Here is an 18,301-nt window from a genome sequence, read left to right on the forward strand (position 1 = left end):
TGTAGTGAATCCTCTTATATACCCATGAGCTGCCATTTGTATTACATCTTTTGACAATATTTCCAAACTAACATGGTGGTTAAAAATCATAATTATATAATATTTTCTAAAAATAGGAAAACTATCTACGAGACTTAACAAGAATTTTATGGCACCTAATAGGATTATGGAAATGAACAGAAAAGATGAGTTCTATATTTTAAAACTAAAACTTACATTGCCAAGAAGGAGGACAGCTATTTAAATAGCTAGTTTATTTATTATTTTTTAAAAAATGAAAACAGAATAGCACTCTACCAAATTAAATATCTATTCTCAATAAAAGTAGGTTAAATATATGTCATGGGACTTTCAAACCTTTGTCTTTCCTTCACACTTCCTCATCTATCTTTCTTAGTTCTAAAAAGTCATAGTGACATACTTAATTGAATACAATATTTAGCAGAATTTAATTAAAAGTATTCCAAGTACAATTTGAATGTTTGCCAGTTTTATGACTACCAGTTTTGAATAATAGGAAGGAAAACGTTCTATTAAATTTAGGTAGTTAGCAAAACAGGTAAATTGATGAAAATTAAGCATTAGATTTTTCTAAGAGTCAATGTGAGCCATTTCCACTCACTTAAAAAACATTTCAAGGCTTTCTTAACAAATGGACTAATCAAGAAAAACACAGAATCCTTGCGAATAATTTAGAAATAGTGTCAGTCAACACCCCTCTCTTTTGATAGCATAGTGACACTTTATTGTCACTTTATTTAACTATGACACTGCACTGATATTGCTACAATACCCCAGAAGTGGTCACAGTTGGTCAGAATTTCTCAGAAATGGTTACAACTGTTGTGAGGAAAGCAAATTTTGTGGATCCCATTATTACCAACAGAAAAGTAGGTTTACATGTTCACGTACAAACTGACCATTTGGAAATCTCATTCCTGGGAACATTTTCTTCATTTTTAAAAAGCTATTTACTATTTCAACTATAATTATATAAAACTCTAAGGGGAAAACTAAAAGATTCATCTTCCTAAAGATTCATCTTTAGAAAAAATTTTGGAGGGAAAAAATACTTGAAAATAACAATGTTTATAACATTTTTTTAAAAAAGATAGTGAAAGCAGTCAATAGTCGGTAATTGAAATTATCTTCTGAGCATAGAAAGATACCTTTTCAAATACGTAAGAGTTAAGCATAGCAATTTTTGATAGATATTCTAGATAGACAATTTTGGTAGATAATTTTGATAGCAATTTTTTCACAGGAGATAAAAAGCCCAAAATACCCAAGAGTGTGCTTATACAGAACAGATGTACATGGCATGGTCCTATTTAACTTAAGGAAAACCCCACTCAGTGACCCAATCATACTTTACAAGGGAGGAATGGCATAAAAACTTCATATACCACCACATACCTAAGAGGTAGGATACATAAGCCCAGGACACAAAGGTGGCAGCAGAAATGACAATGCTTAACAACTGTTGAGAATTGAATTGTACTCTCAGACAATATGACAAAGTTGATCCTGGAACCTAAAAATGTGATTTTATTTTGAAATAGGGTTCTTGTAGATGCAGTCAAATTAAAAGAAGTTGTATTGGATTAGGGCAGGCCCCATCCAATGAATCCTGTCCCTGTGAGAAGAGAGAAATTTGAATACAAAGGCACAGAGACAGACACACAGAAAGGGAAGGAGTCATGTGAAGATGGAAGCAGAAAATGTAAGCTGCCACAAACCAAGGGAATGTCAAGGACCTCTGGCAGCCACCAGAGGCCAGAAGAGGCATGGTCTCCTAACATCTTAATTTCAGATTGTAATCTTTCAGACCTGTGATTGAATACATTTCTGCTAAGACACCCAGTTTGATGCTGTTTGTAATAGCAGACCTGGGAAACTGATACAACACTAGTCCCACTGATTCACTTGGGGAGTCACCTGCGCTTCCTATTCCTCAAACTCTGATTCTGTGGTTTTAAAGATCCCCACATGGGATCTTTCTCTGGGAGACAAAGCCATGATCCCATTGACCTAAGCTATAGCTATTACTTGGCCACTTGGAGTTCTTCAAATCATGAAGATCAATCACCATCTTAGCAAGACCTTGACCATCAGAAACTCAGGCTATTGTGACCCAATGCAAGCAAGAGGGAGCTAGGTGATCTACTGGGGTCCCTCTTGGTACTTCATTGCCTGAAATTCACAGTAAATGGACAACTACAGCAATCCTGGTCTGAAAAGGGCTTAGTGACCACAGATCAAGCCCCTTAGGGATTAAAGTCTCAGTTATGGCACAGATTAACCACCAAGACCAGGAAAGTTTCAGGCCAAGAATGAGACTAATGTACAAATACTGTAAGTGCCAATCAAATGACAGGTGTCCCTATGAGAAGAGGGAAGAATCTGTTGCAGCCCTAAAACCAATTGTAGAAGCAACTGATTCTAGTTGCTCTAATGATCTTTCCTTTCTAAATTACACCCCACTCCTAGAAAGGAATTTCAGAGCACACTCCAAGAGCCCCTTTCAGATACAATGAACACATTGCCTGGCTTCTGTGATTGCTGCAGAAGACATTCCTCAACTGTACACTCTCCAGAGCATCTTCAGCTTTTCCTGAAGAAAACTGTTCCACCCAACGTGATGCCTCCTTCTAGGGACAGCCTGCATCTTCATGACCTAAGAATACAAAAATCTTTCACGTTGTTCCTAGCCTCCTTATCTGAGCTACCAAGACTCTAGATATGTTGAACATCTGTGAAATGCATTGGCATAATTAAGCAAAAACTAACTGCAGTGTTTCATACTGTGCACAGACTGTTGGTTCCTCATTTACGTAGACTTCAGAATTACCCAGAGACCTGCTAAAATTATCTTGGTATTTGTGTTCTACCTCCCCAGCAACTCCGTTTTAATGGTTTTGGGGTGGGCTGAGCATGGGTATTTTCTAAAACCCTTCCAAAATGACTAATATGCAGCAGGCATTGAGAACCACTGGTAGACTCATGAAAATAAGTCAGTGAGGAGAAGTGGAAGAAGGGTCCGTAAATATTAAAGTCTCTTTGTATTCCCATTTTCTCTCTCTCTCTCTCCCTCTCTCTCTCTTTCTTTAAGTGGGAGAGTTTATTGAGATAAAAAAAAAGTATAAAGTGGGAGAGTGGAGCCCCCAGTATTGGGGAGGAGGTCCAAGAGAGGCTGCCCCTGTATCCTGATTTTTTTTCAGTTTATAGTTACTTGCTTTATCTCATCAAGGACTAGGGATGCCAACAGCATTCCTTCCCAGGCATGAAGTATAAATGAATATTAGGTAAAGACCACATAATGTGTGCTTCACATTCTAGCATTGTGAGAATGCTTGGGCCAACTTTCCCGTCCTGTCAGACCATTTCTGTATGCCTTTACTCTGGAAATCGATTGCTCCTTTTGTCTGCCTCCTTGTCTCCTGAAGCTGTGACTTTCAGCAATATTATTTACCTTAAACCCTGCTAACTGCATCACTGAAATTCCTGATCTAATAGTTGTTCCTATCTCTGCAGGATGCCCATCTTTCCCCAATTTACTCTGAAGGCAAGAAAAATGGAAGACAGTCATATATTTGCTTCTGCTACTCATAAGTATATGGTACCATAAACAACTGTAGGAAGGCTGACTTTCATAAGCTTCCCAGGAAATTTTCACATTCATCCAATTCTATTCTTTTACTTGTAGCAAAGAATTATATGCACATGTACACACAAAGCCAAAACTCTTCAAATAAACTTTCATCCCAAGAATAAGCTATCTGGAATCTCTTCCATTTATCACCCCTTTTAATTACCAGATGGTAATCTCTACTCAAAGTAGGTCTGGATTTCCTTCTAGTCTCTGTATCTGGGATATACTGAGAGGAAATTTTGACCGAGGAGGAATGTCTGCACTCCTTTTAAGTAAGGAGCCTTATCATTGACAGATTTTTAATGAAACTATTTCCTGGTCTTTTTTATCTTTCTGTGAACTCAACTACAAAAGTTATTTCCAGTGTTGATTATTAAAATCATTTTTCATATTTTACTGACATGAGAATACAAAAAGCAAATGCTTACTTTGGCTTTTCTTTAAATTACATTTAAAAGTGATATTATAATCATTGAAAAATTATATATTTATGATTATTTTTAATTGGATTTTGCCAAAATAAAATAGAAATTGCTTGCAAAATAATCCTTTTCCTATACACATCTGCTGTTGAGTACAATTATTCAGTTATTTAAGGCGGATGTGTCAGAAATCCAATTTTTTTTTAAAAAAAGATACTGCCATCTGTCATACTGGTAATGATTTCAAAGACAACATTTTTAAAAAGAGAGAAATAAGGAGGAAGAAAGGAACAGGTTTTAACAGTTGCAAACCCTGATTAATTGTACAAAAGTTAGCATTGCAAAACACCCATCCCTGTCTTCTCAGATTCTCTATCCCTGCAGGGATTTCTGACATCTTTTAGGTTAAACTAGCATCATGCATCTCCAAAGGTCTGCTCATCACACTGTTTCTTTTTAAATTCATTTTCTTATAGAATATTTATAAAGTTACACTGGCCCTACCTATAAATCACAAACCTCTAAAGAAAAATGAAAATACCTGTTAACATCTCCTAAAATCACTCATCACTGAAACTTTCCTCTGAGCAAATGCATTCTTGCCAAGGATCTGTTTGAAGTAGTCATTTTTAAAGCTTCGGCTACTGAAGAGAGGGTAATCTGTCTTTTAGAATTAAGAGGTTTGAAATATATGTATCTGATACAAAGCAAAATTTTCACGGTGGTGAATTTGGTTACGTAGGTTGGTTCTATTTCTCTATTCATCTCATTTTTAATTAGAATATTAAAATTCACAGCAAAACCCATTCAGGTCTTGGAACTCTCAATAGAAGAAAAACTGAAGTTCCTTATGGTATCATTCCGAGAAGTTGACATAATCTTGTGGCCACAGCATGCATACTTTGGGGTGTGGGAGCAATCCTAAACTAGAGACCATACAGTAATCCAACGTCTGGTCTTCTCTGGGCAGCACTGTAGGACCTCAGAGAGAAATAAAAAAAAACCCTGCTGATGGCTAGAACCTTCTATTGCAGATGACACTCATTGTCTATTTAGCAAAAAAAGAGGGATATGATTTCCTGGTCAAAATAATTAACTTAAAGAACAAAGAAAACTACCAGTTTAACTACCCAAGCATGTAGAAAGCATTTAAGTACATATCAGTTTATATATATTATATATACATATAATATATATAAAATGTATAAATATTTATGCTGTATATATATACAGCATAAGTGACAATATGTCTGATATATATATATACACCATATAAATAATTCTGTTATATTATTTATTATATACATATATTTTTATTATTGCCCATTATTATATAATAAATACTTATGATGCATAATATACAATACATACCCCCCTGCCTTGGTCTCCCAAGTGCTGGGATTATAGCCATGTATCACCATGCTAGGCCAAGACTTAAAATATATATTTTAAGGTAATGTATATGCATATATTTTAAACATTTTCTATGTCATAAAAGTTTAACTGTGTAATTTTAATGGCTTTACCATATTCTAACTTATTTAAAACAGTGTATTTATTCAGTTTAATTTGTTTAGTGAATTAAATTGCTCATCTATTTCTCCACAATATAAAATGCTGCAATCCTATTTAATAAATACTTACATGATATATAATTTTTTCCTTAGTAAACATTCCTAGAAGCAAATGTATTATCTAAATAGTATTAGGAATTTTCAAATTAGTGGGAAAAATCTTGATTGTTAAACTTTCAATAGTGATAAAAGATAAAATAATGTTAATTACCTAAAGCATAAAAAGAAAACAGTTTACCTTGTGCAAAGAGAACAGGATGGATCTTAAACCCCCCTCCATTTTTCAGCCGTGGTGGCAGTTGTTCGAAATGATAACTATCAATGTAGAAATAAATTCTCAGAGCTTGCCGGCTTCCTTCTGCTTGATATGTAAGAGGAACATCTAAAATGATATTGAAGGTTATATTACTTCCTGAAATCAGGATATCCTATATAGCACATTTGGATTATTTAAGTGACATTTTAACCATTAGGAAAAATCCTGAAAATTACTAGAGACTAATACATTAAAAGAGCTCCTGTGCATCAAGTTCAGGTTACAAACAAAATGCAACTCCATGAAAGACCATTAAATCGGACCCTCATTAGCTAAAGCAACAGATTTATTACGTACTGCACATAAAGTTATGAAATAGGAAACTTCATTATACTTGGACATACCAGATGCTTCACTTAATTAAAGAGGAGTTTAGCTACACATGGTCTGGATTCAAAATCTCCCAGGGAAGCTGCAACATTTGTATTTTAGTCAAAATGAGTCCTTGGGGTGCAATTCTTAAGTACTGTGCACAAAACTGAATGCATAACAACCATTAACAAAATTAGCATGGGTTTTGTAAGTTCCATTCCCTAAGCCCCAGATCAAAAATGAATCCACCCTCCGTCAGTGCCCGGTGGTCATTAGAAATTATCTTTCAAATTTTCAAAGCTATTTTCAAAGGTCCTAAATTTAATGACTTTTTAAAAAAAAATCAACCAACTAAAAAAGCTAAAATGCTGTATGTATATTTCACAAAGCTTTCATAAATACTTTTCCTTTTTATGACACTTAACCATGACGAATATTTCTACTTCATTAAAAAGAATGTAAGATCTCCCTAAAAAGGTAGAATATTCCCATTAATTAGTTAAAAAATTAAGCTGAAGCATGCTAGGCATTTAATACATGTTATTGATTCAGTACTTATTGTTTATGATCTGCTTCGTGAAATAAATGATAAAGCTGGGAGTTCAAGGTCAAGAGTCATTTACGGCTTTTTATTGTCTTTATCTAATTCTGCATATCAATACAAAACAATTACAAGCCTCTTTTATACCATATAATAATGCTTATGTAATTTTTTGTTACTATGTTTTGTTTTTTGTTTTAAGGATGGTGTGAAAGGTTTAGGAAAAGAGAAAAAGTAAGTTTCCTACTCAAAGAATTGCAAAATAGTGTCATGTTAGTGATTGGGAAAAATCCATTCTTTCTGGTTTCTAAACTAAAGAGAAAAAGATATGTGCACAATGAATAAAATAGAGATTTATGCATTTAAACATTAGCATCTTCAAATTTCCTTTTCATACACTATCATATGTCTTTTAGTCTTTGATAAATTCCATACATTTACTCTTTGGTATCCATGTAACCAATCTGCAGAGATTAAATGGATAATGTTATTGAAAGAAATATGCAATAGCTGAAGTCTCAAAGGACTAGCATAGAATCAATGAAGAAATACTACAAATTAAGGGGCCAAAACCTACTAAAATTAGCAAATATCTATTTTATTTATTTATTTTTTGGTTTCTCCAAGATTTGCCTATTGTCAATTCTTTAAATTTCTTTTATTCATATGTGCATACAATGTTTGGGTCATTTCTCCCCCCTTTCCCTCTGCCATCTTCCTCTCCCCTCACTCTGCCCACCTGCTACCCTCAATACCAGGCAGAAACTATTTTGACCATATCTCTAATTTTGTTGAAGAGAGAGTATAAGCAATAATAGGAAGGACCAAGGGTGTTTGCTAGCTATACAGCAAGGATCTATTTTAAAGTGAAGTTAAAACTAAGAGTATGACATGAAAGAATGGAAACCATTTCCCTGAAAGTACATGTTGTGCCTGTGAAAGTGCATAGGCACAAAATCCCACAGAAAATTAGCATATCAGGGATTCCAAGATGGCGGCTAGAGGGAGGAAGCAGAAAGCGAGCCTCCTATAGTGAAATCTTCAAGAGACGCTGGAGACACACTTTGCAGGCATAAACACTGACAAAAAGCATAACTTTGACCCCTCCACAACCAGCCGGCACAGAGAATCTCCACTTCACATTAAATGGAGAAACAAGGAGGGCCCCCAGGCCGCCAGTTGCCCGTGCCCAGACGGCATGGGAAGACATGGACCAGGTGAGCTTCGCGGTACCGCGGTACTCTCCCAGACAAGCCTGGGCCAGAGCAGCATAGCCCCCTGGACAGACTGACCTCCACCCAGGGAAAAAAGAGAAACTGACTAATAAGCAATAAGAAAAATAAAGACACATGGGAAAAAGAGTGGGGCGCCCTGAGCGCTGAAGATTGGGGGAAGGGAATCCTTCCTGGGACTGTAAATAAACAAGCCAGGTGGGCCAGAGAGGCTCTGGAGGGAGCGGGAGCACGCACCCAGCAACCAGGAGCGGGAAAACTTGTGAGAGTGGCGGAGGGAGGAAAACTCCACAGAAGAGGGGGGAAGACCCACCTCCAACATGAACTGTAAATAAACACGCAGGCCTGACAACACGGGTGCAGACACCATGTCCAGGATTGGAGACTGAGAAGGACACCCAAATTATTAAGACTGAAACTTCATTGCATTTGAACTTGGAGGATTTTTAGTTTTTTTTTTTTAATTTTCTATTTTTCATCTTATTTTAATTCATTTTTATATATAGATATTTCTTCAATTTACTTATTTTTTATTTTTATTCTTAACTTTATTTTTTTTATTTTTGATTTTCAATCCTCTCTCTGTCTCTCTAATGTCTGTTCACCTCACTGTCAATTAGTACACTAACGCTCCCTGTTTATACCTATGAAACTTTCTTGTCTGATACCTACTTCTGTTTTCTCATTCTTGTCTGTGTATTTGTTTTCCCACTTTCTTTAACTTCTTGCTTTCCATCTCAGCTCACCCTTCCATTCTAAATATCACCATTGTTATTATTACAAGCTAGAAAATACTTAATTGCACACAGTACAGGGACAATAACAACACCAAAGACAATGATGTGAAGACAGAAAAAACAGGGAAACCAGTTTCCCCACAGCAAAAAATTAGTACAGGAACCAGAGGGGAAGGAAGAAAACAGATACTCAGATCCAGACTCCAACAAAATGAAGATAAACTATGCCAAAGGACCCAATGAAGCCCACAAGAATAATTTAAGAGAAGACATACTACAGGAACTCAATGAGAATTTCATAGAGATGATACTGGATAGGGTCAAACAAAATGTACAGGAGACACTCAAGAAATTCCAAGACTTATTTCAAATAGAGAATTTGAAAAAGCAAAAGAAGAAATAAAGGAAACCATAGAAGGACTGTATAAACACCAAAGTGAAACAGAGAACACGATGAATAAATGGATAAATGAACTCAGGACAAAAATTGACAACATTAAAGAGGAAACCACCCAGAATATGGAAAACCTCAGAAAAAAGAACGAAACAGAACTGCAAAACAAAACAGAAGGCCAATCCAGCAGAATAGAACAAACAGAAGACAGAATCTCAGAACTTGAAGATGAAATGGTAATTAAAGGAAAAACCGAAGACCTATTAATTAAACAACTCAAGACCTGTGAAAAGAAAATGCAAGAACTCACCGACTCCATCAAAAGACCAAACTTGAGAATCATGGGCATCGAAGAAGGAAAAGAGGTGCAAGCAAAGGGAATGATAAAATTTCGTCCTTTTTCATGGCTGCATAAAATTCCATTGTGTAAAGATACCACATTTTCTTAATCCATTCATCAGTGGTGGGGCATCTTAGCTGTTTCCATAACTTGGCTATTGTGAATAGTGCCGCAATAAACATGGGTGTGCAGGTGCCTCTGGAGTAACCTGTGTCACAGTCTTTTGGGTATATCCCCAAGAGTGGTATTGCTGGATCAAATGGTAGATCAATGTCTAGCTTTTTAAGTAGCCTCCAAATTTTTTTCCAGAGTGGTTGTACTAGTCTACATTCCCACCAACAGTGTAAGAGGGTTCCTTTTTCCCCGCATCCTCTCCAACAACTGTTGGTGGTGGTGTTGCTAATGATGGCTATTCTAACAGGGGTGAGGTGGAATCTTAGTGTGGTTTTAATTTGCATTTCCTTTATTGCTAGAGATGGTGAGCATTTTTTCATGTGTTTTTTGGTGATTTGAATTTCTTCCAAAAGACCAAACTTGAGAATCATGGTCATCGAAGAAGGAGAAGAGGTGCAAGCGAAGGGAATGCGTAATATATTCAACAAAATAATAATGGAAAATTTCCCAAATCTAGAGAAAGATATTCCCATATAGATGCAAGAGGCCTCCAGGACACCAAACAGACCAGATCAAAATAGAACTACTCCAGGACATATCATCATTAAAACAACAAGTTCAGAAACTAAGGAAAGAATATTGAAGGCTGTAAGAGAGAAAAAACAAGTAACATACAAAGGTAAACCCATCAAAATCACAGCAGACTTCTCAACAGAAACATTAAAAGCAAGAAGAGCATGGGGTGAGATCTTCCAGAAACTGAATGAAAATAACTTCAACCCTAAGATACTCTACCCAGCAAAACTATCATTCAAAATAGATGGAGCAATAAAAGTCTTCCATGATAAACAGAAACTAAAACAATATGTGACCAAAAAGCCACCACTACAAAAGATTCTGCAAGGGATTCTGTACACAGAAAGTGAAACCCAACTTAACCATGAAAAGACAGGCAGCACCAAACCACAGGAAAAGAAAAAGCAAGACATTAGAGTAACCTCAACTTAGGTACACACAATAAAACCTTCAAACAACTAAGACAACTAAATGGCAGGAATCACCACATACCTATCAGTACTAACACTTAATGTTAATGGACTTAATTCACCCATCAAAAGGCACCGTTTGATGAAATGGATTAAAAGGGAAGATGCAACAATTTGTTGCTTTCAGGAGACCCATCTCACTGACAGAAATAAACATAGGCTTAGGATGAAAGGCTGGAAGAAGATTTACCAAGCCAATGGCCCCCGAAAACAGGCAGGAGTAGCAATACTTATCTCTGACAAAGTAGACTTCAAACCTACATTGATCAAACGAGATAAAGAAGGGCGTTCCATACTAATAAAATGGGAAATAGACCAAAAGGAAATAATAATTATCAACCCGCATGCACCCAATGTCAATGCACCCAACGCACCCAATTTCATCCGAAACATACCCTGAAATACCTAAAGCATACATAAATGCCAACACAGTGGTTGTGGGAGACTTTAACACCCCATTATCATCAATAGATAGGTCATCCAAACAAAAAATCAATAAAGAAATCCAAGATCTAAAATATGCAATAGATCAAATGGACCTAGTTCATGTCTACAGAACATTTCATACAAACTCTACACAATATACATTCTTCTCAGCAGCCCATGGAACCTTCTCCAAAATAGATCATATCCTAGGGCACAAAGCAAGTCTCAGCAAATATAAGAAAATAGAAATTATACCGTGCCTACTATCTGATCACAATGCAGTAAAAGTAGAACTCAACAACAAAAGTAAAGACAAAAAACATGCAAACAGCTGGAAACTAAATAACTCATTACTTAATGAAGAATGGATCATCAATGAAATAAAAGAGGAAATTAAAAAGTTCCTGGAAGTCAATGAGAATGAAAACACAACCTACTGGAACCTATGGGACACAGCTAAGGCAGTCCTGAGAGGAAAGTTTATAGCCATGAGTGCATATATTAAAAAGACTGAAAGATCCCAAATCAATGACCTAATGATACATCTCAAACTCCTAGAAAAACAAGAACAAGCAAATCCCAAAATAAATAGAAGGAGAGATATATTAAAAATAAGAGCTGAAATCAATGAAATAGAAACCAAAAAAACCAGTCAAAGAATTAATGAAACAAAAAGTTGGTTCTTTGAAAAAATAAACAAGATCGATAGACCCCTGGCAAACCTGACTAAAATGAGAACAGAAAAAACCCAAATTTGTAGAATCAGGAATGCAAAAGGGGAGATAACAACAAACACCATGGAAGTCCAGGAACTCATCAGAGACTACTTTGAGAACCTATATTCAAATAAATTTGAAAATCTAAAAGAAATGGACAGATTTCTAGATACATATGATCATCCAAAACTGAACCAAGAGGAAATTAATCACCTGAATAGATCTATAAAACAAAATGAAATTGAAGCAGCAATCGAGTCTCACCAAAAAGAAAAGTCCAGGACCCGATGGATTCTCTGCTGAATTCTATCAGACCTTTAAAGAAGAACTGATACCAACCCTCCTTAAACTGTTCCACGAAATAGAAAGGGAAGGAAAACTGCCAAACACATTTTATGAAGCCAGTATTACACTTACCCCAAAACCAGGCAAAGACACCTCCAAAAAAGGAGAACTAGAGGCCAATCTCCTTAATGAACATTGATGCAAAAATCCTCAACAAAATAATGGCAAACTGAATTCAACAACACATCAAAAAGATTATTCACCACGACCAAGTAGGCTTCATCCCAGGGATGCAGGGGTGGTTCAACATATGAAAATCAATAAATGTAATAAACCACATTAACAGAAGCAAAGACAAAAACCACTTGATCATCTCAATAGATGCAGAAAAAGCCTTTAATAAGATCCAACACCATTTTCATGATAAAAGCTCTAAGAAAACTAGGAATAGAAGGAAAGTACCTCAACATTATAAAAGCTATATATGACAAGCCTACCACCAGCATTATACTTAATGGAGAAAAACTGAAACCATTCCCTCTAAAATCAGGAACCAGACAAGGATGCCCACTATCTCCACTCCTATTCAACATAGTACTGGAATTCCTAGCCAGAGCAATCAAGCAAGAAGAAGGAATAAAAGAAATGCAAATAGGTAAAGAAACTGTCAAAATATCCCTACTTGCAGACAACATGATTCTATATCTTAAAGACCCAAAAAACTGTACTCAGAAGCTTCTAGACATCATCAATAGCTATAGCAAGGTAGCAAGATATAAAATCAACATAGAAAAATCATTAGCATTCCTATACACTAACAATGAACAAACTGAAAAAGAATGTATGAAAACAATTCCATTTATAGTAGCCTCAAAAAAACTCAAATACCTAGGTGTAAACCTAACAAAAGATGTGAAAGACCTCTAACAAGGAAAACTATACACTTCTGAAGAAAGAGATTGAGGAAGACTATAGAAAGTGGAGAGATCTCCCATGCTCATGGATTGGTAGAATCAACATAGCAAAAATGTCAATATTCCCAAAAGTAATCTACATGTTTAATGCAATTCCCATCAAAATTACAATGACATTCATTAAAGAGATTGAAAAATCTACCGTGAAATTTATATGGAAACACAAGAGGCAACGAATAGCCAAGGCAATACTCTGTCAAAAGAACAATGCAGGAGGTATCACAATACCTGACTTCAAACTATATTACAAAGCAATAACAATAAAAACAGCATGGTACTGGCACAAAAACAGACATGAAGACCAGTGGAACGGAATAGAGGACCCAGATATAAAGCCACAAAACTATAACCAACTTGTCTTTGACAAAGGAGCTAAAAATATACGATGGAGAAATAGCAGCCTCTTCAACAAAAACTGCTGGGAAAACTGGTTAGCAGTCTGCAAAAAACTGAAACTAGATCCATGTATATCACCCTATACCAAGATTAACTCAAAATGGATCAAGGATCTTATTATCAGACCACAAACTCTAAAGTTGATACAGGAAAGAGTAGGAAATACTCTGGAGTTAGTAGGTATAGGTAAGAACTTTCTCGACGAAACCCCAGCAGCACAGCAAATTTATCTGTGCTAAGAGATAGCACAGATAAATGGGACCTCATAAAGCTAAAAAGCTTCTGTTCATCAAAAGAAATGGTCTCTAAACTGAAGAGAACACCCACAGAATGGGAGAAAATATTTGCCAACTATACATCAGACAAAGGACTGATAACCAGAATATATAGGGAACTTAAAAAACTAAATTTTCCCAAAACTAATGAACCAATAAAGAAATGGGCAAGTGAACTAAACAGAACTTTCTCAAAAGAAGAAATTCAAATGGCCAAAAAACACATGAAAAAATGCTCACCATCTCTAGCAATAAAGGAAATGCAAATGAAAACCATACTAGGATTCCACCTCACCCCTGTTAGAATAGCCATCATTAGCAACACCACCAACAACAGTTGTTGGAGAGGATGCGGGGAAAAAGGAACCCTCTTACACTGTTGGTGGGAATGTAAACTAGTACAACCACTCTGGAAAAAAATTTGGAGGCTACTTAAAAAGCTAGACATTGATCTTCCATTTGATTCAGCAATACCACTCTTGGGGATATACCCAAAAGACTGTGACACAGGTTACTCCAGAGGCACCTGCACACCCATGTTTATTGTGGCACTATTCACAACAGCCAAGATGCCCCAGCACTGACGAATGGATTAAGAAAATGTGGTATCTATACACAATGGAATTTTATGCAGCCATGAAGAAGAACGAAATGTTATCATTCGCTGGTAAATGGATGGAATTGGAGAACATCATTCTGAGTGAGGTTAGCCTGGCCCAAAAGACCAAAAATCGTATGTTCTCCCTCATATGTGGACATTAGATCAAGGGCAAACACAACAATGGGATTGGACTTTGAGCACATGATAAAAGCCAGAGCACACAAAGAAGGGGTGAGGATAGGTAAGACACATATAAAATTAGCTAGCATTTGTTGCCCTTAACGCAGAGAAACTAAAGCAGATACCTTAAAAGCAACTGAGGCCAATAGGAAAAGGGGACCAGGAACTAGAGAAAAAGTGAGATCAAGAAGAATTAACCTAGAAGGTAACACACACGCACAGGAAATTAATGTGAGTCAACTCCCTGTATAGCTATCCTTATCTCAACCAGCAAAAACCCTTGTTCCTTCCTATTATGGCTTATATTCTCTCTACAACAAAATTAGAAATAAGGGCAAAATAGTTTCTGCTGGGTATTGAGGGTGCGGGGGGCGGGGAGAGGAAGGGGGTGGAGTGGTGGTAAGGGAGGGGGTGGGGGCAGGGGGGAGAAATGACCCAAGCCTTGTATGCACATATGAATAATAAAATAAAAAAAAAGAAAATTAGTATATCAAATCTAACAATTCATTAAATTGTTCTATACCACAATCAAGCAGGATTTATCCTCAGTACGCAAGGCTAGTTCAGCATTTGAAAATCAGTTAATATAATCCATCATATAAATAGGTTAAAATATAAAAATTGCATGACCATATCAGTAGATAAAAATTTGACAAAATTTGACAAAATCTAACACTTATTCATGATAAAAACTCTCAGTAAACTATGAACACACACACACACACACACACATACACACAAAGGGCTGGTAGAGTGGTTTAAGGCATAGGCCCTGAGTTCAAACTCCAGTACCGCCAAAAAAAATGTCTAGAAACCTACAGCTAATATCAGCTTTAATGGTGCAAAAAAAGAACAAGAGAATTTCCTCAGCTTGATAAAGAATGTCTACAAGCTGGGTGATGGTGGTTCATGTCTGTAATGTTAACTACTAAGGAGGCAGAGATCAGGGAATCACAGTTCAAAGCCAGTCTAGGCAAATACTTCACAAGACCCTATCTAGAAAAAAATGCATCAAGGTGTAGGACCTGAGTTCAAACCCTACTACTGTCAAAAAAAAAAAGTCTACAGCTAATATCAGAGTTAATGGTGAGAGAAACTAGAAGATTTCTCATTAAAATCAGGAACAAGCAAAGGTTACCCTTCTCACCACTTCTTTTCAACAAGGTATTAGAAGTCCTGGCTAATGCAAAAAGACAAGAAAAGGAGAAAAAAGCATAAAGATTGAGAAGGAAGGAGTAAATCTGGATTTGTTCACAGACAAGATGATCTACATAGAAATCAAGAAAAAACAACAAAAAACTCTTGGAACTAATAAGTGATTATAATAAGGTTACAGGATACAAAGTTAATCTTAAAAAGCCAATTACTTTCTTTTATATCAGCAAAGAACAAGTGGAATATACAATTAAAAACAATACTATTTATATTATCATTCCCCAAAAATGAATTCCTTTACACATAACTAATAAAATGTGTACAAGATCTATTAAAGTAAAACCACAAAATTCTGATGAAAGAAATCAAGGTAAGAATAAACTGAGAGATAACATATGTTTATGGTTCAGAAGACTAAACATTGTCAAGATGTCATTTCTTCTCAATCTTCTGCATAGCTTTAATGTGATCCCAGTCAAAATTCTATGAAATGCCATTTCATGGATATAGACAAAATGATCCTACAAGACTCAGAATCGCCAGCAAAACACTGAAGAACAAAATTGAAGGACAGACTCTATGATGAGCTCAAGAATCATCACAAAGCACAGGTAAGACAGTGTAACGCAGACCAAAAAACAGATCTAGGTAAGACAGTGTAACGCACACCAAAAAACAGAAGAGTAGATCAATGGAACCCACAAACAGACGGCCCAGAAAAAGACCACATAAACAAAATCAACTTAACTATGACAAGGGAGCAAAGGCAATATGAAAGAGCAATGTTAGTCTTGCAACGAATGGTCCTAGAACAACCAGACACCTACATGCAAAAAAAAAAAAAAAAGGAAAAAAGAATCTACACACTAAGCTTGTATCCTTCACAAAATGAACTCAAAATGGATCAAATACCTAAATGTAAAATCTGAAACTATATAAATCCTAGAAGATAGCATAGAAGAAAACCTAGATGACATTTTAGGAATAACAGCAAAGACACAATCAACAAAAGAATTGGCAAACTAGACTTCATTAAAATTTAAAAATTCTGCTCTGTGAAAGATAATGTAAACAGAATGAAAGGACAAAAAACAAACTAGAAGAAAATATTTGCAAACATCACTTCTGGTAAAGGACTGTCATCCAAAATATACAAAGAACTCTAAAAACTCAACAATAAGAAACTTTAAAAATGTGCCCAATATTATGGAGTTGAAAATCATCATCTTTTACTTATGGAAGTTTATCTGCTATGAAATCCAAACTTCACATTTAGGACTACATTATGATGGAAAGCTTCAAAACTATTACTACACAAGATCTTTGGAAGTAGCCTACGGAGTGATACATCCCAGGAGTTTCAACAGTGCCATCCCATTCCTGTAATGTGGTGTCCAACCACTGAATGAACCAGTGAGTTTGAAAATGAGTTTTTGAGTTTGAAGGTGTTAGTTACTTCTGCCTGGATTGCCCTCTCCTAACTCTTTGAAGGACTGGATCATGTTTGTTTTTCAGATCTCAATTTAAAAACTACTTCTGCAGACAGCCTTCTCTAGTTACCACTTAAAAGTCCACTTTGCCATTTTTCATTATGCATCTGCTACTTTTCTTCATAGGATTTATCACAGTCTTAGCTAACTTGGGAGTTCATTCTTTATTCATTGTCTCCCAACCAGGCTGTCATCTCCAGGAAGATAGGAACTACGTCTATCTCATCCAACATGGCATCCACAGCCCCAGGCACCATGCTTGATCCATATAGGGATAGTGGAGTCTCAAATATTCATTATACTAACAATTACTTTAATATCACCTGTATCACCTGTATTACCTGTATCACCATTAAAAAGGAGGCCTGTTAGCTGAACAGTGGTGGCTCATGCCTGCAATCCTAGCTACTCAGGAGGCAGAGATGAGGAGGATCCTGGTTCAAAACCAGCCCAGGCAAATAGTTCACAAGACAAGACCCTATCTTGAAAACAAACCCCATCACAAAAAAAGGGATGGTGGAGTGGCTCAAGGTGTAGGCCCTGAGTTCAAGCCCCAGTACCACAATAACAAAAAAAAAAAAAAACAGAGAGAGACCTGTTGTTATTATATTATTCTCCAAAACTGTAGATTTTACACAAAATACATTTAGTTCTATCTAATATAATCAACTAATGAGCTTATTCATTACTCACTAATTATATAATTGGATATAAGAACTACCTTGGAATGTCCCTTATCACTGATACGTTCAAATTGCCATTGATTCTTCTGTATCTCTCACTAGTCTCTAAGTTCCACACCAGCAGGGACTTTGTTTCATTTACTTACCATTATATTCCTGACACTAAGTTCAGCCCTAATAATAATTATTTTTAATAGAAATGAAATGTTGCTAGCAATCCAGACATTTGAATTCTATGAGCTTGACACATTCTAGTTCTTTAGAATTTCATTATTACTTAATGCAAAATATGACTATTGATAATGCTATAAATACAGCTTTTGAAAAGAATGCAAAATAATAAAGGAGATGGATTCAAATACTTATTGAATGCTATGAGTCATATATAATGCTAGAGGATCTCAAATATACTATTTTATTTAATCTCCTCACTGCTGTGG

The 18,301-nt window shown here is 35.9% G+C and overlaps 1 protein-coding gene across 1 annotated transcript in view; it reads right to left on the reverse strand.

Moving 5' to 3' along the window:
* Prex2 (phosphatidylinositol-3,4,5-trisphosphate dependent Rac exchange factor 2) overlaps nt 1-18,301 on the reverse strand; it is a 288,123-nt gene that overhangs the window by 74,731 nt on the left and 195,091 nt on the right. The window contains exon 34 of the mRNA XM_074068562.1: nt 5,887-6,030. Within this exon, the coding sequence (XP_073924663.1) occupies nt 5,887-6,030 (144 nt within the window). The remainder of the gene's footprint in view (nt 1-5,886; nt 6,031-18,301) is intronic.

The sequence above is a fragment of the Castor canadensis genome, chromosome 3, assembly GCF_047511655.1.
Source record: "Castor canadensis chromosome 3, mCasCan1.hap1v2, whole genome shotgun sequence".
NCBI classification, from domain to species: domain Eukaryota; kingdom Metazoa; phylum Chordata; class Mammalia; order Rodentia; family Castoridae; genus Castor; species Castor canadensis.